We start from the raw sequence: 26425 nt of genomic DNA on the forward strand, positions 1-26425 counted from the left end.
AAGACCATTGTACAATATTGAGTGAATTTAAATAAAATCAATGCCTTTTATTTGAAAGACAAGGCTTTAAAAGAAGTTCCATTTTTGCACTCTTTGAAATTATGCTATTTTGTTCAGCCTTTACAATGTAGAGCATCCATAGAAACGTTTGGAACCTGATCAGAGTTGATCGTCGTGTTTAAAAACATAAGGCTTTCTAGCTGAAAAATATATAATTCAAAACTCGTACAAAGGAGTTTAAACTAGATAATAATGAACATTTTTTAAACAGAATACATTTCTACGTGCTGGTTAATTCGCTTGATTGAAGAAAGTTCAATGTATTTATAGGCAACACTTATGATTCTAGCTAAAAGTAATAAGCTCAACAAAAGCCGCCATATATATGTTGTTAACGACACCTGCCACATATGACCAAAGTGAAAAAGGGAAACCTCAAAAGTATATAAAAGAGCATGTTAGCTAAATAATATGTGTCATGCGAAGGCGCGTGCATGCCGAGTTTTCAGCTATGTAACGTGGCCGAGGGTCGAATTATTCGATCCGGAACAAAAACTTTTTTTCATTTAACGTGTTATATGTAAAAATCTTTATTGAATATTTCACCAAACAGCGCGTGCGACGTAAATTAACGTGATGATGTGCAGTAATCATGTATACCACTACAGATGAGGAGGTATATTGTTTTTGCTTTAGTTGTCTGGCCATCCTCCGTCTGTTTGTCTGTCTATCCGTCACAAAGCGTGCTGCTCCATATCTCTTAAACTGCTATTAGAATTTTAAAATAACTAGCCAGAAGAGTTCACAATAGTGAGACGATGTGCAGAGGGTCGGTTCAATTTAGACATCAAAGGTCATATATATATATTCCCACAATCAATTTGTGACGATGTGAAAAGCGCACGTTACAACCAGCTCGGTCTCGGTTTACTGTCAATGTCACACTTAAAGTGACACTCTTATTCAAAATCAATACATACACATGTATAACAAACATGAATTTTGACTGATAAACCTTAAACTACTTACCAAATAATGCATTTATGAAAAACATTAGTTACTGATAACAAGATTGTAACCGTGTATTCAATAGCAGAAAGCGCAAGAATATTAAATGATTGGTGAATGCTAAAAGATTCACTGCGGTCTACTATTGTCTCACAAGGTAGAAATACCATGTTTTATGCTTATTTCTTTCAAGTTAAACTCGGTATCCTTCATAAGAACCATTGTTTTCGACATGTATTCATCCGTTTTGGAATATTAAAACAATATTATTAATTGTGGTAAATCTTATTTGGGAGTTAGAATGCATCTTAAACATAAAGCAATCAACAGATTATAAACTCACTAGTTGAAGTGTTTATCACATTGAGACAATGTGCGGGTAAAACCGGCTCGGTTTATTGTCAATGTCTGACTTATGCAATACACAGATTATTAAATTACTAGTTTCTGTATTGAAAAACTCAGGTAATAGATAAATAGAAACAGGTAGTTGGCGGTGGAAAATGGCGGTCATAGGTTATCTGGTTTATTTTGTCGAACGCTTGATACCTCACACCTTCTCATCCGACGTGTTTTATATGTAATATTGACAACTTAATGTTCAGTAAAACAGATACTTATTGGCCGTAGAAAAAAATATTTTTATGTAACATTATGCCGTTGGAGTTCGCCCAAAGGCAGGTAAAGCAAATATGAAAAGATTAACATCCACGAGTTGTTTATTTCATATGATATATAATTACTTCTGTTTCAAAAATTGACGTATGGCGGAAGGATTTTCGCAAAAATGCACGATGTGTTCGTGCCATGGTATATAAGAAGGCTAAAATCGTTAAGCTCTAAACAGGGTACACTCAGTCTGTGCATTAAGCTGGAGGTGGAGACAAAAACCTAAAATGACTTACAATCTTATCGGAGCACTTATCGAATCAGCCTGGTCCGAGTGCGAGTATCAAGAAGCTTACACATACCCCGGTTCACTACTAGAGTTTTTTTATATTGCAGCGTTAACATTCATTTAATATATGTCCGTTTTTCATTCTGAATTAGAAAGCGTTAATAACTACAAGGCAATATTAGTGAATTGTACAATTGTTGACGGACACAGTCAGATTACAAAAGGTTGTTGGAATAATGGTATAGCAGTGTATATAGCAATGTATTATCGTAGCTTCAGGTTGAATACTTTCCTTTTTCACAAGGTTATTTTAGAAAACCACTTGAGTTCACGAAATTATAACCGCGAGGTCCATGTTTGCAAATGGACGTTCAAGAAACAATTGAACACATATTAGTTATGCAATGAAATAATGATTCCCCTTAACTTGTTAAGTGGATGATAAATTACTTATTTGCTGTTGCTTTGAAATTTATTATTTTACAAATTTTATATTAAATTTTGATATTTCTTCTTGGGGAAATGAATATTTGTTATTTCATTTTGTTGGTAAGAATGTTATCATGATAAGATTGTAAGATAAGTATACGTGAAATTTCATTAATGCCGCGGACACCAGTGTCTACATTCGTCATGTTATGTGCTTAAAGTATCATCGGGAGGCAGCATGAATTCCTGTGACAATGGGAAGTATATTTGAACATTTGACGGCAAAAAATGGTTAGGTTAAAACATGGAAAAGGTAAATATTTCAGGATTATCATTAAGTAAAGAATACTTTGGTAGACATTGGTAGACATTGGTTGCACAATTCAAGGCTTTCGTTGTTTCGAAGATGGTTCATTTTAGTTGTAAAAAAGACACAAAATCTACAAGATGCTACTGTTATCTGTTATTTGATATCTGTCTTCAAACTTTAAATTTTTGTTGACTTAACATCAAAGGCTATGCATGTTGTGTCATTTTATTCGTTCTAGTACAAGCAATTTTCGTCATTGAATCTATCGCTAGAATATTCATATTCTACGTTACGTGTAGATATTATCAAAGGTTGTCTTATCATTTAGCGGTGGACTCGTGAATGTTTCGTAGTACAATAAACTGCTTGTTGATGATAATTTTAATACTTGTTAGTACAATAAACTGCTTGTTGGTTATAATTTCAATACTGTAATGCAATAAACAAGACAATTTCTTTATAGGTTATAGGATTCAATTGTGATGGTGGACTTCAAACCACGTTTTTCACATTGGAATCATTACGTGACGTTCACTTCATTTCATTACGTTATAGCGTAACGTCGTGAAGCGTATATTGGGGATCTTATTTTTGATAAGATTGCGTTTTTATGCTCTGTACGAGTTGACCTTCAACCACGTTTGGTTGTCTGCACGTGGTGGAAAATCAACCAATTGTTGTGGTCTGAAGGAAGTGGGATACCACGTGTCTATGCTCTACAAGTGGTGGAAAACCAACCTTAGTGGTAGAATACCAACCTCGTTTATGCCCATTTAATGTTGAAAAAACAACACGTTTTGTGCATAAAGGGCCATGTAAATGTATGACTGGAGGCCGTAAAGGTGTTGTGTTTCGGTTTGATTGGAGGTCGAAATTGGTATGTATAAAGGTTTGCGTGGAGGCCGTAAAGATGTATTGCGGTATGTAGGGATGCCATAGATAGGTCGTGTTACGGTTTGTATGGAGGTCGTGAATTATTCGTAATGAGGTTTGCGTTGAGGCCGTAACGATTTTGTGTGGAAGTCGAAATGAGGTCATGTTACCGTATGTATGGAGGCCGTAAACAGTTCGTGTTACGGTATGCATGGAGGCGGTAAATGGGCTGTGTTACGGTTGCGAGAAAACCGTAAAGAGTTAGTGTTACGGCTGCGTGGAAGCCATTAAGTGGTCGTGTTACGCTTGGTGTAAATAACGTTATAAGGTCGTATTATGGTTTGCGAACAGGTCTTAAAGAGGTCGTGTTACGGCTTGTGAGTAGACCGTAATGAGGTCGTGTTACGGTTTGTGAGGAGAACTAAAATAGGTCGTGTAACGGTTTGTGAGGAGGCCGTAAAGAGGTCATATTACGGTTTGCGAGGAGGTCATAAAGAGGTCGGGTTACGGCTTGCAAGAAGACCGTAAAGATGTCATGTTACGGTGTTCGAGGAGGCCGTAAAGTGGTCATGTTACGAATTGCGTGGATGCCGTAATTGGGTCATGTTACGGTTTGCGTGGAGACCGTCAAGGGCCATATTAATATAATCGTGGAGGCCGACCAAGGGTCTTGTTACGATTTGCTTTGAGGCTATAAAAGGGCCACATTACCATTTGGTTGGAGGCGCACAAAAGGGTCGCGGAATCCGTAAAGGCTTGTGTTACAGGTCGCTGGAGGCCATAGAACAGTATTGTTCACAATTTGCCTTGTGGCCGTAAAAGGCTCTTGCTATGAATGTCTGGATGCAATTAAACGTTTTGCATGGACGCGTTAAATAGGTCGTGTTATGGTATGTATGGTGGCCGTAAATAAGTCGTGATACAGTTTGTGCGGAGGCATACGAAAATCGAGTTACAGTTTGCGAGAATGTCGAAATAAGGTCATGTTACGGTATGAATGGAGGCCATAAATAGGTCGTGTTACGGTATTTATGGAGGCCGTAAAGGTTGTTTACAGTTTGCGAGGAGACCGTAAAAAGGTTTTGTTACGGTTTACGTGGAGGATTTAAAAGAGTCGTGTTTACCAATTGTATGGATGTCGTAAAAGGGCCGTGTTTATGTTTGAGTGGAGGCCATTAAGGATTGTGTTGTGGTTTACATGGAAGACTTATATGGGGTCGTGTTACGGTTTGCGTGGTAATCGTAAAGGTTCATGTTGCCCTGTTGGCGTTGAGGCTGCTAAAATATCGTGTTTGAGTTTGCGTTGATGTCGTAAAGGGTCGTATTATAGTTTGCATGGATGACGTTAATTGGTCATGTTTAGATTTTACGTGGATGTCATTAAAGGGTTTTGTTATGTAACGGTTTGCAAGAAGGCCCTATAAGGGTCATATTATGTTATGGGTTGCATAGAGGCCATCCAAGGTTCGGGTGATGATACGGTGTGCATGAAGACAATTAAAGGGCCGTGTAATATTACGGTTTGCCTTGAGGCCATATAAGGGTCGTGTTATGTTACGGTTTGCATGGAGGTCATATAATGGTCGTGTTATGTTACGGTTTGCCTGGAGGCCATATAATGGTCGTGTAATGTTACGGTTTTCATGGAGGTCATATAATGGTCGTGTTATGCTTTTGTTTGCATGGAGGAAATACAAGGGCCGTGTAATGTAACAGATTGCATGGAGGTCATATAATGGACGTGTTATGCTTTTGTTTGCATGGAGGCCATATAATGGTCGTGTTATGTTATGGTTTGCATGGAGGCCATCCAAGGGTCGGGTAATGCTTTTGTTTACATGGAAGCAATATAAGGTTCATGTTATGTTACGGTTTGTATGGAGACCATTCAAGTGTCGTTTTATGTAACGGTTTGCATGCAGGCCACCCATGGTCTTGTTATTCTACGGTTTGCGTTTAGGTCGAAAAGGATTCGCGTTAAGGTTTATGTTGATGCCGTTAGGGGTCGTATTTAGGTTTGTGTAGGCGTCATAAAGGTGTCGTGTTTACGTTGATGTTGGTGCCATAAAGCAGTCGTGTTAACGTTTGTATGGTTGCCACTTAGGTATCGTGTTCAGGTTTGCGTGGACCCCATAAATTGATGGAGGCAGAAGAAAGGTTTTGTTGACACTGTTGAACGAACTCAAAACATAATTTATTTCCACTGCCTTTTAGTCTCCAGAGATATGTTCAGCTTTTAAAGACACAAAATTGCTCTGTTTTGTTTCAGAAACCCATTTCGTTCTATTCAAAACCGCAGCTTCTTCAACATCAACAAGATAAAATACAGCAGATGGAATGGACATTAATGCTTGATTCGGCAGCAGCAGTAATACTTTTCTTATTAAATTGTTTTTAACTTTTATTGTCCGAATACATCGTACTAAGTAAGCAAAGTGTAACAAGTTAGAGTCATACAATCATGTGTGTCAGCAGTAATTCACAAAATATACAAAACAAAGTTAACAAATGAGCAAACATTGTAAATGACTGCGCAATACAGTCAGTTATAATAATGTCAGTTAGAACCCAATTCCTACAACACTGGTTAATTAAAAGTTGCACATCTCATTCCATTAGACAATCGTCTTGTAAAACTTTATTGTCCGAATAAAAGGGCACTAATAAGCACACATCCTTTCAAAGATGCATAATTGAACTGTTATTTGTTTATTCAAACAAAAATCACTTGGTAAAAGTAACAGGGTGAGGTATATTGAGGTTATTCAGGCATTGGTCACTCAATATAAAACATATCACAGAACAGCGCAATTGGCATTAGCGCTAGCACAGGAACAGAGTTATTCTTGTCTTTGAACCAATAATGTTAAGGGAACAACACAGACAAGTCCAGTTATATATTTTTTATATTTAGTGACACTAAGTTAAATATCAGGCCCTCGTAGTTTTGGAGGATCGATATGGCGCAAGCAACGATCCGAATTGATACATGTAAACCAGGGTTCGATATCACACGCACACACTAATTATGTTTGACATAACTTATTGCTGACACAATCATAATCTATAACACACGCTGCCACAACAAGTTATTGCCAAGACCAACATAGGCAACATGCGTACAATAAAAGGATACACAACAACACTATGAAATAAAACATACATTATAGTTTAACCTGCTTTTTGTTAAAAAGGCGTACACTAACGGGCACATTTTTGCTGCATGTATGTTTGTCATCGTCGGATACCGCCCATAAACTACTACGCTATGTTTTGTTATGAAGAATAACGAAATTTAGTACCATGGTTACGGCGATGTATGATGCATGTCTGTACAAAAAATCAAGCTTCTGGTTAAAGAACAAAAACAAAGTTTCACAGTTACAAACCGAGGCAAAGAAATATACATTCATTGTCAGTTTACTGTCTTGTCTTGTAGCAACACCAACGCAATGATTTCCTACACTTAAGTTGGTTGATATAAATTTCAAATGTCGAATGACAAATATATAAATGTACCTTAATAAAATGAGACAGCATCCCACAACAATACAAAACACTAATCACATTGTTAAATAATAACTAGTAGCTTGTTAAATTACAACTATTACTTTAAGGACTTAAAAATTGTTTCATTATTACCCCTCCCCCACCCCCATAAAAATAATAATAAAAAATAATTAAAATTAATATAAATAAACCCAACAAAAACCCCCCACAACAACAACAAACAAACAACAACAATAAAATAGACTCTATATATTAATAGGAAAGTATGCATTAAGCATAATTCCCTTGGAAAACGGTTAAGGTAAAAATGTCAAATTTGAGGTGTATATATTATTTCAACTAAAGTAGCTGATACTGTATTGTGCCTGTTTTCATCATCGTCTTAGCAACAAAAACAAACGATCCTAGCAACATGAAACGCGTTATAAAAATGAAATTAACAGCTATTCGTATAATAATCATGTAGTAGTAGTATATTGTTAAGAAATACAATATCAATAAGTAAAACGGAAAGAAAAACATAACAAAGGTTGGTATTCTTAATAAGGCTCTCGAAAAAATGCATATTAAACAACGCATGAATATACAATGTACATGCTTTACTTTGTGTAGTTCACTAAAATACATAACAAATAACTGAAATAAGAAAACATGATGTTGAATTCTTTAAGCATAATTTACATGACTTTTTTTCCTGCTGTGTTCTCCATGTCAACATAAAAAGAAACTAAACGAAACAAAAAACCCCATAAAGTTTGGGAAAATCATGTATTCAATGTAACGTCAAAATCAATCTGATATATCCTTTATATATATATATGTGTGTATAAACAGGTCTCAAGCATCAAAGTTTATTCTGTAAAAAAGGCCGAGAATATTTCTGCCCAACATATCTAATATAATATGTTTTATTTGTTTCTCTTGTAAAGCTTGATGCCGAGGTTGTATAACCTCTCGTAGAGATAGTGACAGTCACTTATAGCAACGGTTCTTTCCCTGAAATAAAAAAACCCACCAAGGTAATAACCGTGCAAGTTGCTACTTGAATTTTGATCATGACTATTGTTATATAAAATACTGCGAACATTGGTTGTTAATACCGACTAACTATATTGATACATTATTGACTTAATGCTCTAAATTCATACCAAACTGTATGTACTATCATTCCGATAAGCGGTGACTGTGGCATCATTTCACCCAAGGCTAAATTACCAATACCAGTCGTATTTTTCGTAAAATACGACTGGTAAGACGCTAATGAAGTTATGACATTTTAAATGTTTGTACTTTTTAGATTTATTTCACAGGAGATTCCATGTACAATGATCGTAGTTACATGCAGTTTAAACATTGGCGGTACAACAGTATAAGTAGTTCGTAAAGTTTTGAAATATATCATTAATTAAATGAAGTGTTTTAACGTGTATGTGTATATCTAAGTTTAAATTGATTACTAGTGAAGTGTATTATTGCAAGTATAATTGAGATTCCCAAGAGTGAAGTAATGTTTTCTTTACTGCTTAAATTGAAATTACTCGACGATCTATACTTGCAGCGTAAAGATTTCTGACAGAAACTGTCCATATACATCCGAGGTTGTTTTCGATAGAAAATGGCCGAGCAGTTCCGAATGTATTTATTTTATTAAAATACATTGAAACATATATTTATATATTATACCTGTATCATTGTAAGCATTGAGGAGAAAGCTGAAAACTAATATCATTACACCTCCTCAAAGATAGTGTTAACAGTATAATCAAAATGTTTTTAAATTGAAAAAGGCATAGCAGATACTGTGGAATTACTTTACATTTAATTATTATTGAAACAGCTTTAGCTTTTCGTAGTTATAAAATGAATGAATCATAATTGACTCGGTTCTGATGTCGATTTTCAGACAGGAGGGAGAAAGTGAAGAATATCTCAGTGGGAATGAATGATTGAAGAAATATTATAGTATCAATGAGCGGAAATGTCTTTACTCGAAATCATGTTTACTACTACCGTGTTGATAACACACATTTATTAAAATAATGGTTTTGTCCTTTTTTCTAAAAAAAATGAAACCTTCGCAATACTCTTTTGACCATTGAACAATAAATCCCTGTGCAAGTACAGTACCTTGTGCCATTGCAATACGTGATAATCGGTTTCCCGTTGTTTTTGGGCCAGTTTACCCTTGCTGGCAGGTAGTACGTTTCATCCCCGTCTTTAATTGGAGCAGCTACGTACTTCCACTTCTACATGTAAAATAAATGGGGTATTGAGTAAAAAATATACCTAGATAGAATATAATATTCTATCATATAGATTGTTTTAGGCAGGCGGAGAAACTAATTATGGTGTTATTTATGTTTAGTTCTTAACGATTAAGCGCGTAACATATTGACGGCCGTTATGTTATTTCTTTAGCTGGAAATGAAGGTTATAACTTATTACCAAAGACATGTTTCAATGCAATTTGTTTACATCGATAAAAATGCATATACAAAAGAGTTCACACTGACCTTTCTGTCCGCGTCCAAAACAGAGACTTGCTTTTGTGGCAAAATAATTTCTCCAGGTTCCTCACGGCCTTCAGCGGTTTTAAAATATTCCTTGCCCAAAGGGTTTTCTATCGTGGCTGGAATAAAAGGTCGATCATCGTAATTATTTTGCGAACACTAGTACAATTCTCTTTACATTTTAATTCCTTAACAAATTATTTCCTCACTATGCACAAGCGAATAAAAACCACCACTACGCAATCACCACGGCCACTCGAACGTATACACATACACAGAATACACAGAATACACCAAAATACACCGTTATCGCTTACGCCCCCTCAGCTTCTGGAGCCGCTCCAGCTGACAGATATTAATCATTTATGTGTTGAACTGCTGAGTATTGTGGTTCATCGGTGGTATCGAATTTATGGTCAATGCAAGACAATTGAAAAAATATTAATTCGGATGGTCTGACAGCGGCGCTGTCAATGTAGTCACTTATTTCATCGGTGTCACATACATCTAAGCGATAAAGCATCATTTGACCAATCACAAGCGTCGTTATATATATATTAAAACTGACGTTCATATTGCATGAACCGGTCATCGTTTATCAATTACTTCACCCTGTGTAACCTAGCCCGATGCAATTTGACCAATGTTTCGAATATCTGCCATTCCTTTTATACAGACGTAATATGCCGATTAAAACAAACAAAGAAAAAATGTATTATATAAGGATTTATTTGTAATTTTCGTGTGCTCGACCAGTGTGCAAAATACAGATCAATTCTTAGGTTGATATGTGTTCAAGTATGAGGAAGCGTAGTAGTAGTGTAATTATTATAGGTATTTGAAAAATTAACGGGTTATGTGTCTAGCTCTAAACCTGGATGTGCCAACCATTTTAATAAACTCCAGATTGCCCGACTTACTCAGTATAAATCGTCCGGCATTCTTGTTCAGCACGAGGACTTTTTTATCCTGTATATCTTCCTCTCGTTTCTTAATGTCTTTCACATCCCTTTCGTATCTTCTTTTGGTAATCTTATAGGTAGTGTCCCATCGCACATCCGCTATTTCCCCGTTAAAGAATTCAATTTCGCTGCCTCCGTTTATAATTTTGCCCGGGCCAAAACTTTCTATGTAACGTGGCAGAGGCGCTATAACATAATCGTTGTTCTGAAAAAACAAACATATCACAATGCTATTCAAAAATTGTTTTTGGTGTATGGGTCGTGTGCTTAAACAAGCATTTTATTAAGACCATTTTCATCTCAGAGTTTTCTAAATTCACCTTGAAAATCAAAGCTCTTGGTGCTACACATATAATACACATGTTCAAGGTTTCTTAATTCTAATTTAACTGTTGAAAATCGTCCAGACCTTGATTGATCGTCTTCGATCCTCTTCCGTAAGAATGGAATTACGGTCCATTTTCTCCTCATGGCCAAGACTATCTTTCACCCAAAAAGATTCATTTTCTCTGCTTACTACTCGTCCAAAGTAATACCAGCAATCATCCGCCCATTTTCCCAATACCACATCGCGAACTTGAGGACCATCTGCAAATTTGGAAGCACTAATGTACAGTTAAGCATCACATTTCTGAATATGATCGTACTCATATCTCTTTTATAGAATGTGGGTTATTTCCTTCCTGTGAATATTTCGTCTGAAAGTCATCCGAACTGACAGAATCTACAATCATTGTCATTATATTCGTTTTAGTTTTATTGCTGTTATTATTTTTACCGCTTTTAAATGAATTACATTTGTATGAGTATAATATACTCGTATATATCAAAATATCATCCTGCTTAAGATTGTGTTAATAAATACATATATACAACATACAGTTGTGCGTACCTGTTGGCGGTGGTGAGGGTGGGGGTGGGGGTGTGGGTGGTGTCGGGGGTGGTGGAATCGTGGTCTAAAAATAATATATTCAATATTTAGTATACTTAGTTTAGATTCCTGGAGATTAGTTCTTAAAGCAGTTTAACGTTTTTGAAAATGTATATGGAACGTCAGAACCTGTACATTTAAGTGCAATATACATGATTAACAATCATAAGCACTCACGAATTTACTGGGCCTTGCTAATTTTATACTTAATACCAGTCAAAGCTTTCTTCAAAATGTCTCACGATAGAAAAATATATATGGTTCTCGAATTCAAATTTTTATCATTAACTTGTCGATGCTTTCTTGTACTTTCTTAACATAAGGATTTGCCGACAATACGCCAACAGTTTGAAGAATAGACTCCACTTAAACAAAAGATTATATATCTATAAAGTTTGCCCACCTTTTTTCCACAACATTTCTTGCCGAGAGCTTTAATTTCGGTTACAATCTTTTCACCAGTGACGTGTACTTCCTTCCTCACTTCCATACCAACTGTATTGATTTTCGCATCGAGTATCTGCACATTTACTTCATTGTGTTCGGTTTTCTTTTCCATTTGTCGCTCTAGTGCAATTAAATGCTCCGAAATCTGGATCCGAGACGTCTGGATCTCTTGCCCGATTTTGTCTCCGTTCTGATCAATTCTGTCACCAATAGTCTGGATTTCCTTTTCAATTTTGGTGGTGCAACAGTGTTTTTCTTTTTCTGGTTTACGTTCAAGACTGCAACATAGATTAAAGATATACCGCTTATTTCATTTGAAACAATAATGATTTAAGGATTTTAAAACCAGGCCATAGTTAAATACATTTAACAATAGCATTTAATTATAATCGATAGTTTTTCACCTAAATGCAAGAAATCAGTAAGTGCTTCTATTTATATACAGTCGAACCCCGTTGGCTAACCTTCAGTGTAAAAAAGTCCTTAATATCTTGTTTGGGCCAAGGAGTAATTTCGAGCCAAGCGAGTTCGAGCCAACGGAGTTCGACTGTATGCAGTTATTAAGTTCTTGCACTAAGTTTTGGTAATACAATATCAAGCGCAATTAAATGTAAAGGAATAAAGACAAAGCATGCGCGAAAAGCTCGGCATATAACATTCACAACATACGAAACTTAAGTTAATATTATCTTAAGGTATCTTTTCTTGAAACACTGACTCATTCTCACTCAAGGAATGACTTTTAGAAATGTGCTATATTGCTAAAATGTTGATGATGCGATAGAAAAATGCGGATTTACAATTGTTTCTCAGCAATGTTGCCATTCTCCTAAACGCTAGCCTGTTGTTTAAGATTTAAAAAAAATATAATAATATGATGCTATGTGATCCCACATCCTTCTGGACTGCAAAACAAAAAATGCATTAAGTTTAACTACGCAAAGCAACAAGCATTGTGGTGAAAAATATTTCCAAATTCATATTTTAAATAATTCATGAGTTTTTATGCTTATATTAATATTCATGATGAGAGATGAGAGATAAAAAAAATCACGTCGGATATATATAAATTACAATAGTATTAGAAAACTAGTTAAGACTTAGAATGATATCATATTTATTGATTATTGATACATCAATTCTAAAAATATAAAACATTAAAAACATATAGAAAAAATTAAATTATCACTGTTGAGAAGATTTGTTTTTTAATGATATAATAACAAGATTATTCAGACGATGTGCTTATGTCTTATTTCAATATTGGATTAAGCTCAACTCCAAAAATGCAAACAATATTGATACAAAAGTAGATTTCAAAAAAAACCAAATGAAATACAAAAAGCCACTCAAAGCGCATGTTATTACAGACATTATCGAGGAAAATGTGACAAATGATTAGAAAATTGCAATTTTAGAAAACATAGTAGGAAAGAGTAGGCTATTGAGCATGTTAAGACTACACAAATAGAGATTAGAGGTAAAGGGCTTAGTAACTACTAAGCATATTCTATAACTAAGACATATCCACATACTTGTAAACAACACTTCCAAAACAGAACAACAAAACATTAAGGGCAGTCTTAAAAGAATTAATAAATTAAAAATAAAGATACATGTTGCTCATAGTGATTGATAGATAGATAGATAGATTTATTTCTGTATAAAATAAATAAAACGAGATAACATTATACATGATTAAAAGAGTTATTTTTACAAGAAACACAACTGATAAATGTTTATAACAGGTTACGTAAAGAGATAAAGACTAGCATCAATGGAAAGCACTAGTAGCTTATAAAAATATGTACAGTGTTATTTAAAACGACACATGGAACACATATAATTATAATATATATATATATATATATATATATATATATATATATATATATATATATATATATATATATATATATATATATTTATATATAAGCTAGGCGGTAGTGTTTATCTATGGATAACTCGAAAGCATTTAGACGCACTGTTTGATTGTCGGTGTACCATGTGATTGGTGCTACATCTTGACTATTGAGATTAAGGATTTATGGACTCATGGCTTCGGAAATGGGCAAATGATTTATGGACTCATGGTTTCGGAAAAGGGCAAATGATTTATGGACTCATGGTTTCGGAAGAGAGGAAAATATTAGTGGATTCATGGTTTCGGAATGGGAGAAAAGATTTGTGGACTCATGGTCTCGGAAGAGCGGAAAAGATTTGTGGACTCATGGTTTCGGAAGAGCGGAAATGATTTGTGGACTCATGGTTTCGGAAGAGGGGAAAATATTAGTGGACTCATGGTTTTGGAAGAGCGGAAATGATTTGTGGACTCATGGTCTCGGAAGAGGGGAAATGATTTGGGGACTCATGGTCTCGGAAGAGGGGAAATGATTTGGGGACTCATGGTTTCGGAAGAGAGGAAAATATTAGTGGACTCATGGTTTCGGAATGGGAGAAAGGATTTGGGGACTTATGATTTCGGTAGGGGGGAAAAGATTTGAGGACTCATGGTTTCAGAAGTGAGAAAGAATTTGTGGACTTACAGTTTTGGACGGTGGAAAAAGGATTTGTGGACTAACAGTTTTGGACGGGGGAAAAATGATTTGTGGACTCATGGTTTGGGAAGGGGGAAAAGATTTGTGGACTCATGGTTTGGGAAGGGGAAAATAATTTGTGGACTCGTGGTTTCCGACGAGGGGAAATGTTTTGTGGACTCGTGGTTTCCGAAGTGATGATAAATATTGACAAAAGCTAGAGCCGAAGCAGAGGTCGTCAAAACATACAAATTACCTTCCTCCGATTACGAAAATCCTGCAACATGAATACGCCGTATTTTCATCATACAAATTATTGTCTTTATTGTTTTAGAAAATACAGTTTAATATGAAATACATTTTGTTTTTCAATACAAATATTATATCACGCTCCCGACGCATGAAGCTCACAACAAAACCATATCATTGAAATGGATTGGATGTGTTGATTTCCGCAGGTATTTTAGATGAAAAATGTTATCTTAGCATATCATTTGGCGAAGACATGGGAATAAAAGCTCAATAATTATAGATACATAATTAGTGATGAAAAGAAATCCTTTTGACAGCATATTATGAAAAAAATTCCCTTTCTCATGCTTTAGTTAGGCTATTAGTAAAGGGGGCTGTATCGCAATTGAAGATTGTCTTGGCTCCTTTCATTTCATAAATAGAAAATAACGCTAACTTTACCTTTCATCTTTCTTCGTCACGTGCCTGTAAAATATGGAAATAAATTAAACTCACTGAAATTAAAAGTAAAACTTAATTTTGATTATGTTTAAATGTAAACTTCGATAGATATACTAGCATTATCATCAACAGCAACCGTTGTAGTTGCTACAATTGTTGTTGTAGTTGTTATTGTTGTAGATGATGTTATTGTTCACCACTTAAATAAATGTTCATTCGCTGAACTTATACAAGTAAAAACATGAAAGGAATCTGATTGTTACCTTTTCTTTTCTTTTTCCTTCGATCTTTGCCTGAAAAATATGGACACATGATTAAGCTGTGCTACACAGGTATTTTAGATGAAAAATGAAAACTTAGCATATCATTTGGCGAAGACATGGGAATTAAAGCTCAATAATTATAGATACATAATTTGTGATGAAAAGCAATCCTTTTGTCAGCATATTATGAAAAAAACCCTCCCTTTCTCATACTTTAGTTAGGATACTAGTAAAGGGGGCTGTATCGCAATTGAAGATTGTCTTGGCTCCTTTCATTTCATAAACAGGAAATAAAGCTAACTTTACCTTTCATCTTTTATCGTCACGTGCCTGTAAAATATGGAAATAAATTAAACTCACTGAAATTAAAAGTAAAACTTAATTTTGATTATGTTTAAATGTAAACTACGATATATATACTAGCATTATCATCAACAGCAACCGATGTAGTTGCTACAGTTGTTGTTGTAGTTGTTATTGTTGTAGATGCTGTTGTTGTTCACCACTTAAATAAATGTTCATTCGCTGAACTTATACAAGTAAAAACATGAAAGGAATCTGATTGTTACATTTTCTTTTCTTTTTCCTTCGATCTTTGTCTGAAAAATATGGACACATGATTAAGCTGTACTACACTAGTGCATGATAGTTTCTTTGTGTATTTTCAAGATTGATACTTTTTGTGTTGCAAATCAATTGATATTGAAGATGAATTTCACTTTTTATAATTTTTTCTTATCTCAAGGGTATTTGTTTTTGAAAAATACATTAATTAGTTTTATTATACCTCACTTTGTCTTTAATGGTAAAATCCAATTTCCCTAAAAAGAGATATTTTGACTCTTCAACCTTTTTGACACGTGACCATGCGATAGTTCACTGGCAGGTCATGGGACCGCAGTGATATTTTGAATGTCATATACGGGCAAAAAACTGCTTCAATATTTAAGCTTAATCATGACGTGATTGCCTCCCTTATACACATACAGCATGCTATTTTTCATGTAAATCTTTACTGTTACCTCCTTTCCTTCTTCTTTTTTCTGCCTCTGGAATTAAATCAAACTCTAGTTAGACCATATATGATCAAATGTTTGTAATTCGTCAAGTATTTTGAAAGTAAGATATTCATTGATCCATTCAAATGTTCCTGAAACCAAAGAAACGGTCATGGACACTTTACATTAGTATTTTGATTTAAAGTGAGTCGTATTTTGGACGCAAGTATTTTATAACAATGACGTTAGCTTTTATGGTTCTTAAACAATGCATTCAGACGAAATAGAACATCTAAAATATCATAAAATTAAAACAAATCCCATTAAAACCTGCCAGGTTTCACATAAAAGTGCGTAAAGGCGAATGGCACCAATACATTTAGGTATAATTCACCCATATGCACCAATACTTAAGCGGTTCATATATACTATTTTAAGAAAGTATAGGTGCACCAATGGTATATTTATAAATTTTTGATGTTTAGGAATTTAGGAATTAAGGAATAATGTATGCACTACAGTTCTATTTTTATCATGACACCAGCCTAACTACAAGTACACGGATCTGATGAATAACCCAAGGCAGTGTTTAACGATTCAAAGACATTATATTGTCGCCATTTTCACACTTAACACCAGCACTAGCACTTGTTTCTATACCAAACAATAAGAAACGATATACAAGACACCACACACGCACCGACCAATTATACCGTACAGTAGAACCCCCTTGGCTCGAACTCGCTTGGTTCAAATTGCTTGGTGGCATTCCCGCTTGTCTCGAATCGTACGTAGCTCGAGATATTTTCGCCGGTCCTTTGGAGTTCGACCCAATTGGGTTTTACTGTATTTAATATAGTATCTAAATAACTTAAAAAGATTCTTTTTTCTTTACCTGTCGCTGTCGTCTTCCTTTTTCTTTCGTTCTTTTTTGTTTTCCTTTTTAGAATCACTATCACTATCATCGCTGTCATCTTTATCTCTTTTGCCGCAATCGTTGTCATCATCATCATCATCATCATAATTGTCATCATCATCATCATCATCATTCAGGAAAACCAAGGATTTATCGTCTTGGCACCTGCATTTAAAATAAATAATAAATAAATAAATATAAGTAAATATAAATAAGATAAAATGAAAATAGATCTTTCAAATGATTAAAGACCTTGATTTCCATAAGACACTAACAAAATGTGATAAACATTAGCCGTGCAAATGCCTCTTTCGCTAAAAAGGTATAGCCTATGATTTAGACTTGAGATATTGGTGATCTACATATAAATGTGTTGAATGTAAGTAATTCTAAAAATCAAATTACACGCGGTAGTTATTTGTGCAGCTACATGTATTAAAGTAATACCTTTCCCGCAGGTAACCGTCCAGTCCGATACAGCTGAGTATTCCAAGGTAGCGGGACTTGCCGATCTTTACCAGCAATTTCCGCTTCTTCTCCACCTAGCGTAGTTCAACAATATTGTGTTTTCTTTATTAAAGTATGATTATATTATGCATTTGTTCTTGACCTTATGTTTAAATAACATATGCATTCTGTAAGGCACCTTTCTTATATATAGATATTGATTACTGTGCTTTTTATTAAGATGTAAAATGGTTTACTACTGTAATATCTTTTAATATATGAAATCACTTTAAAACATAGATTCAAAAATTACATTACTTATAACTTCAAACGATATATTAACGTTTGTGATATATTAATTCACTTAATACCCTATAGCATTTATTTAACCTTCAATTTATCTCTCAGAACACATTGGTATTTATTTTCTCTTTCCGAAAAACAATAAATAAAAACTAAAAAAAACTAAAATAGAAATGCATTCATTTACTTTCATATGAGTTTTTGTTCACGTGTGTTTCTTTTCTTTGCCATATAAGAACATATTTGGATAAAGAGCATGACATTTCTTTTCGTTTTTCTTGAAAAGGCAATTAAGTTTATTACTACTTCATTCTCGTGAGATCATCTTATCATAAGGATGGTCGAACATCGAGTTTATTATTAACAACAGATTTCCTCTTTGACTTTTTCTAAACTTTTGAATTAACTTCCTCTTGAAGTATAGCCAACCTATGTACGTTCTACTGATTATAGACAGCTGAAGTCAGTATTGAAATCTCTAACTCAAGTACACGTAGATCGATAGCTAAAGTCAGTATTAACATGTGTAACTCAATTGCACGTACATCCATAGCCATAGCCATATATCGACAGCTATAGTCAGTATTGACATGTGTAACTCAAGTACATGTATATATTTAGCTATAGTCAGTATTCACATGTGTAACTCAATTGCATTGCACGTACATCCATAGCCATAGCCATATTTCGACAGCTATAGTCAGTATTGACATGTGTAACTCAAGTACATGTATATCTTTAGCTATAGTCAGTATTGACATGTGTAACTCAATTGCACGTACATCCATAGCAATAGCCATATATCGACAACAATAGTAAGTATTGACGTGTGTAACTCAAGTACATGTATATATTTAGCTATAGTCAGTATTGACATGCGTAACTTAAGAATACGTACATCGATTGTCATAGCCATATTGACATGTGCAACTCAAGTAAACCTGCATCCATAGCTTAGTCAGTATTGACATGTGTGACTCAAGTACACGTTTATCGATAGCCATAGTCAATATTGGCATGTACAACTAAAGTCCACGTATATCCATAGCTATAGTCAGTTTTTACATGTGTAATTCAAGTTCACGTATATCGATCGCAATAATAAGTATTGACATGTGTAACTTAAGTACACGTACATCGATAGCTATAGTCAGTATTGACATGTGTCACTCAAGTACACGTACATCGATAGTTATAGTCAGTATTGACATATGTAACTCAAGTACACGTACATCGATAGTTATAGTCAGTATTGACAAGTGTAACTCAAGTACACGTACATCCATAACTATAGTCAGTATTGACATGTGTACAAAAGTACACGTACATCGATAGTTATAGTCAGTATTGACAAGTATAACTCAAGTACACGTATATCCATAGCTTTAGTCAGTATTGACATGTGTAACTCGAGTACACGTACATCCATAGCTATAGTCAGTATTGACATGTGTGACTCAAGTACATGTACATCCATAGCTATAGTCAGTATTGACGTGTGTAAATGTAGTTCACGTATACCCATAGCTATAGTCAGTATTGACGTGTGTAACTCAACTACACGTATATCCATAGCTATAGTCAGTATTGACGTGTGTAACTTAACTACACGTATATCCATAACTATAGTCAGTATTGACATGTGTAACTCAAGTACACGTTTATCTATAGCTATAGTCAGTATTGACGTGTGTAACTTAAGTACACGTTTATCTATAGCTATAGTCAGCATTGAGGTGTGTGATTCAAGTACATGTACATCCATAGCTATAGTCAGTATTGACGTGTGTAACTCAAGTTCACGTATACCCATAGCTATAGTCAGTATTGACGTGTGTAACTCAACTACACGTATATCCATAGCTATAGTCAGTATTGACATGTGTAACTCAAGTACACGTTTATCTATAGCTATAGTCAGTATTGACGTGTGTAACTTAAGTACACGTTTATCTATAGCTATAGTCAGTATTGACGTGTGTAACTTAAGTACACGTTTATCTATAGCTATAGTCAGTATTGACGTGTGTAGCTCAAGTACACGTATATCCATTGCTATAGTCAGTATTGAGGTGTGTAACCGAAGTACACGTATATCCATAGCTATAGTCAGTATTAACGTGTGTAAGTCAACTACACGTATATCCATAGCTATAGTCATTATTGACGTGTGTAACTCAACTACACGTTTATCCATAGTTATAGTCAGTATTGACGTGTGTAGCTCAAGTACACGTACATCCATAACTATAGTCAGTATTGACGTGTGTAGCTCAAGTACACGTATATCCATAGCTATAGTCAGTATTGACATGTGTAGCTCAAGTACACGTATATTCATAGCTATAGTCAGTATTGACATGTGTAACTCAACTACACGTACATCCACAGCTATAGTCAGTATTGACATGTGTAACTCACCTACACGTATATCCACAGCTATAGTCAGTATTGACATCTGTAGCTCAACTACATGTATATCCACAGCTATAGTCAGTATTGACATGTGTAACTCAAGTACACGTATAATAAAAGCTGTATTCAGTATTGACATGTGCGACTTAAGTAAACGTTTACTCAATGCCATAGTCAGTATTGACATGTGTAACTGAAGTACATGTGTGTTATTCAAGTAAACGTTTACATATAATATTTTTATTGGCGTTGGTATTGTCATGAATCCAATCTTTATTTTACGTGATTATTTTCTTTATAACAAATTCAATAAGAAAAATCTCTGCTAGGCGAAGTAAAGCATAACCTATTGTATTCCATCAAACTTTAACCAAAAAAAACAGAAACGAGTTCCATTGATGAACTTGTAAATAGTATTCATGGCAATTAGTTAATATAACAATGATAAGAGTAACAAGAGCTGTCACAGAGACAGCGCGCTCGACTATTCCGCCGCTTTTCAGTGTAAGGATTGAAAAGTTTTTGCGAAACATGCATGGATCACTGTTAGATTAGATTTCAATGCAATAAATGATGTGCTGAGATATTAACATAAATGTTGTTACATGCAAAATTTTAACCAGAATTTTAAAGTGAAATAATAAAGGGCCATTATAATTATGCAGAATACAGTTATCTAACTTGGTTATTCAATTAGGTTGGGTTGTTGAATACCATTGTATAAAGTCTCAATGCAATACATCAAGTACATGTAGTTGCTGAGATAGTATCCTATGTGTGCTAACATGCAAGACCTTAACTAGAATTTCTAAGTCGCATAATAAAGGGGCAAAAATTATATAATATGAAAGATAGAGTTATCTTACTTGATTAAATAAGAAGGTTAAATGGTTGGGAGCCTGTGTGTAAAGTTTCAATGCAATACATGATGTATTCGCTGAGGTATTGACTTAAAAGTGGTTACATGCAAAACCTTAACCTGAATTTCTAAGTCTAATAATAAAGGGCAATTATTTTGCATTAAATGCAAACTAGAGTTATCTAACTTGATTAATTTAGTAGGTTGGATGGTTGAGTACTATTGTATTAAGTCTCAATGCAATACCTCAAGTAGTTGCTGAGATATTAACCCATGTGTGCTTACACGCAAAACCTTAACCAGAATTTCTAAGTCGAATAATAAAGGGTAATTATTTGCATTAAATGCAAACTAGAGTTTTCTAACTTGGTTAATTAGGTAGGTTAGATGGTTTAGTACCATTGTATCAAGTCTCAATGCAATACCTTAAGCAGTTGCTGAGATATTAACCTATGTGTGCTTACATGCAAAACCTTAACCAGAATTTCTAAGCCAAATAATAAAGCCCCATTATTTGCATTAAATGCAAACTAGATTTATCTAACTTGGTTAATTAAGAAGGTTGGATGGTTGAATACAATTGTATCAAGTCTCAATGCAATACCTCAAGTAGTTGCTGAGATATTTACCTATGTGTGCTGACATGCAAAACCTTAACCAAGGGGTGACGCCAATACCGACGCCGACGCTTGGGTGAGTAGTATAGCTCTCCTTATTCTTCGAATAGTCGAGCTAAAAATGATGTAAATCTGAGGAGTCTTCAAAACAAATACATTAACTGAATCAAACCAACTATTTAGTTGTTATTAAAATGCCAATTTATACCATTTCTGTTCGCATCTGTTATGGCAATGTTGAAGAGCACATTTCTGATATGTTAAACATCAATTATATCAATTCTATTGATTAAATCTCAAAAGGTTACTTGTCTCCTTGTCCAATCAGAATATATAATACATACTATAAATTGCTTAACTGTGCAAATGAAACTTATTCATATTAAGTTTGAAAATCAGAAATAGTGCATTAAAGTTCGTTTCTTTTCATAGCGGGCAAACATGAAGCGTGAAACCGCTCTCAAGTATGATAGGAAACAGTTTCATTCGAGGAAATACATTTCTTGAATAACTACATAAATGCAAGAATACCTCCTTCACTACACCAATTATCCGTTTTTCATTCTAAAACAACGGAAACTCCTTCTTCAAACAACTTAATTATAATATATATATCATCTATCGATAGAAAAAACATAATAATTCACTAATCATTTTTGCCTGGGATATAACTCTTAACGATTTCTTTAAAAACGAAGTTTAAATTACATAACATTTCCATTTTCTAAGTGCTGCAGCAAGTGCCCCCCTCCCCCTTTATGGTTCTTATTGGGTCTAATACTTGTCTGTTATGAAAGAACGTTGATTAGTCAAAGCATAACCTATTTATCCCTTCTCTTCGACTACAGCCCTCGATTAATACGATATCAATTAGCCAATAAACAATACACTTGAAATTTGACACTCTGGTGTGTCATCAGGGCCTTAAACTCGTAACCGGGGCTGGAAAGCTGGTATTAATCAAGACAGATACTTTTTAAACAAGGGCTTAGCCGGTCTTGTATGAATCGCTCCTGTCGCCAATGAAGTGTTTTAATCGAACCGAGACAGCTGCTTCAGATGTATATACATATTAAAGAACTCACGACTTTGCCATTGTAAAGTCTAACGGAGTAGAATCTGTGTTCGAGGGGCGGTAGACGAGGCACGTAGCAGACTCTTCCCGGCATATACTGCATATACATACCGCTCGGTCCCATCACTCTCATCCGCGTCAAAACGTAGTCCCACACCTGGCAAACAAGCGTTCCTTTAACAATACAAGTACAGCCATGCTTTTCATGTAAATGCTCATGCCACTAATGTGATTCGTATCAATCCTTTGTTTTCATTAGAACTATGTGTGGCGGTAATGATGCGCACCATTTCCCTCCTGGAAGAGAATATAATTTTTTCCCTACCCAGATAAAACTCTTATTTGTTATCATTTGAGAAGCATTGACCTCTTATCATTTAGAAAATAAATTGTACCAAGTGTCATTCATTGATATGTACGTTTGTTGAATAAAAGGTTTGACAACAGGTTGAACATTATATGAATCATGTTAGTATATTCCCCTTTTTGTCAAAACGACAATTGTCATAAAAGCCCACCGCAAATCCTTTAAAGTGGAAAACCCACAACACTATGTAAACTAAAACTGAAATGAGTAAATAAGAAGAATCAATACAGTACATGTATCGGACGCTAATCGCGAGTTATGGAATGGGAAAATAATAATTTGATTAACAAGTTACCGGCTTATTTATTTAATGCTCATAGTACACAATTTTAGTTATATCCCCACATTAAAGATGAAAGGAAGCAACATTGACACACATAATTTGTTATCCAAGAACTTTTAACTGATATGGTATAAAATATTTGCATACACATGTCAAATACTTCTAGGATGTTATATTATAAAGAAGTTGAGGTTCCAAACTCATTTTGATAAACATACTGAATGTATCGTTGTATTTGGCTGTTCTTACATGTAGTGGCGGGCAGGACACAGCTCCGCCAATAGCAATAACGTTGTTCCGGTGAACACGCCTCCGACCCCACTGGTAGAAATTTACTTCCGCTTCTTCCGGTTTGCCCCACTGTTGGATGACGTGGCCTGAGAATTGAATTCATGAAATATTTAATGCGGAATTGAGAAAGCGTTCATTTTCATGCTTTACACTATAATAAGTGATCTTAATCGTCTTCATGACATGCTTTACACATATACTAATGATCCTAATCCTCTGCATGACATGTTTTACTCTTATATTAATGATCTCAATCTTCTCCATTACATGCTGAACACTTTTGTAAATGATCTTCATCATACCAATGGCACACGCCTTACACTTATATGAATGATCTTAATCATCGCCATGACGCATGTTTTACACTTATATGAATGATCTTAATCATCGCCATGCCACATGCTTTACACTGATATGAATGAGCTTAATCATCGCCATGGCGCATGTTTTAAGCTTGTAAAAAATATCTTAATCATCGCCATGACACATGTTTCACACTTATATGAATGATCCCTCTCATCGCCATGGCGCATGTTTTACACGTGTAAAAATGATCTTAATCATCGCCGTGGCACATGTTTCACGCTTGTATGATTGATCCCAATCATCGCCATGGCGCATGTTTTACACTTGTAAAAATGATCTTAATCATCGCCGTGGCACATGTTTCACACTTGTATGATTGATCCCAATCATCGCCATGGCGCATGTTTTACACTTGTAAAAATGATCTTAATCATCGCCATGGCACATGTTTCACACGTATTTGAATGATCTTTATCATAGGCATAGTGGCGTACTAATATTATACACTTACATGAATAATCAATTGTATGATAACATACCTTTCAATGACATACATCGTGTTTTTAGTTAATAATAATAATATTTTACGCTTTATTTAAGGATTTTATAGTTAAAGCTGAAATTTTCGAAATATATTAAGTTTTTATCGTTTTGCGTATTTATTGTCACATTAAAAGTTCTTCGATAATCAATATCACGTCATGAAAGAACTATTAAATATTTAAATTGTATTGAAAGAGGATCTCATACCAACCTTGAAGACTGTATTGATACCTGAATATTCGCAATGCAATCGATTATTGCTTGTAAAAATATGTGCAAGTGCAATGGTGGAAATTAAATTATAATATCAACTTTCAAAAAATGTAATCAGTTTTGGGTGCTCCAAACATATAAGGTTATCTTTAAAACTGCCAATCCTTACTAGCATATAGTGTAATGTGGAATGTTGCGACTCCCTTAAACCCACCCATCCTCACACTTTGGTGATGCCTAACTTTACTAGTCTACAGTCTGAAAGTTGCGACTCCCCCCTCATCCCCCACACAAACACTTCGGTAACACTTAACTTACCATTGAGTTTAAAGTGGTAACTTTCGTCCCCATCCCACCCACACACCCTCACACTTTGGTAGTGTCTAACTTTACTAGCATATAGAGTAATGTGGAAAGTTAATCTTCCCCTCTCACCCACCCCCAACCCGACACGCACACTTTGGTAATGCCTAACTTATTACCATATAGTGTATAGTGGTAAGTTTCGTCCCCAACCCGCACACCCTACACATCCTCACACTTCGGTTTTGCTTAACGTACCTAGCCTATTTTGCATTGTGCAATGTGATAAGTTTCGAACACCCTCCCCCAACTCACACACGCTTAGGGAATGCCTACTTTTACTACCATAAATGTGTATTGTCCAAAGTAAACACCCCGATCCCGCCCTTCCCCTGAGCCCACCCAACTTTAACAATTCAAAGCTCGGAAAACATCATATTAGAACATAACAAGCATCAACATATTAGCCACAGTTTCAATCACTATTTACTTGTATAACCAATATAGTGCCCACGATGATACGCAAACATGACACGAACGTACTAGTTAAACAAAGTTCATACCTGGATAGAAAAATCCATTGTCCAACTTGGCGATGACCATTAAATTCCGTTTCTGTATATTGACTGTATTAGACACATAACGATGACACGCGCCGTCATTTATATAAACCATCGTTTCACTCATCTTGCTAATGTTCTGTCGTAAGAATTAGTATTGTTTTTTTGCAAATCTTCGGTGCCTTAAGATATTGGGCACCGTTCTACGAATACGGACTATAATTTCCAAATGTATTGACTCAATATTGCGAATCGATATAACTGACTTCACTGAACGAGCATATAGACATATTTGAGGAGACGAGGTAGTTATAACCATTGTCCAATATTGATTGGTTGGGAGTGATTTCAATGGATTTTATTTCAATGAGTAAGGCATTGAAAGAAGTATGCTATTTGTTTAACTTGTACTTGTACAATGTTTGAGTTACCATGGCAAGATTTGAAACCTGATCATAGTCGATCATAGTTTCTATAAACAGTAGCCTCTCTAGCATAAAGATTTATAGTTTGGAACTAGTACAAAGCTGTTTAAAGTGAATAATAATACATAATTTA

At 34.9% G+C, this 26425-nt stretch overlaps 1 protein-coding gene across 1 annotated transcript; it reads right to left on the reverse strand.

Moving 5' to 3' along the window:
* Positions 1-5906: 5906 nt before the first annotated feature.
* LOC128228176 (uncharacterized) lies at positions 5907-26140 on the reverse strand. The gene is made up of 18 exons (XM_052939336.1): positions 25871-26140; positions 23901-24028; positions 23012-23158; positions 17733-17827; positions 17265-17450; positions 16394-16420; positions 15941-15970; positions 15678-15701; positions 15372-15401; positions 15109-15132; positions 14672-14692; positions 11835-12156; positions 11393-11456; positions 10910-11088; positions 10459-10705; positions 9542-9657; positions 9156-9274; positions 5907-8024 (listed from the first exon to the last, which is right to left on the reverse strand). The coding sequence occupies exons 1-18, from the start codon at positions 25992-25994 to the stop codon at positions 7937-7939; spliced, it is 1971 nt and encodes a 656-aa protein (XP_052795296.1). The 5' UTR covers positions 25995-26140; the 3' UTR covers positions 5907-7936.
* Positions 26141-26425: the final 285 nt, after the last annotated feature.

Source organism: Mya arenaria, chromosome 3, assembly GCF_026914265.1.
Source record: "Mya arenaria isolate MELC-2E11 chromosome 3, ASM2691426v1".
Taxonomy (NCBI): domain Eukaryota; kingdom Metazoa; phylum Mollusca; class Bivalvia; order Myida; family Myidae; genus Mya; species Mya arenaria.

What these genes read in the sequence shown, in the direction of transcription:
- LOC128228176 (XM_052939336.1), bottom strand. Translation starts at nt 25,994, where the DNA reads ATGAGTGAAACGATGGTTTATATAAATGACGGCGCGTGTCATCGTTAT. An exon ending in CAATGGATTTTTCTATCCAG is followed by an intron (nt 24,029 to 25,870) that starts GTATGAACTTTG and finishes TTCAATTCTCAG; the next exon opens with GCCACGTCATCCAACAGTGG. An exon ending in GTGACGAAGAAAGATGAAAG is followed by an intron (nt 14,693 to 15,108) that starts GTAAAGTTAGCG and finishes TTCATGTTGCAG; the next exon opens with GATTTTCGTAATCGGAGGAA.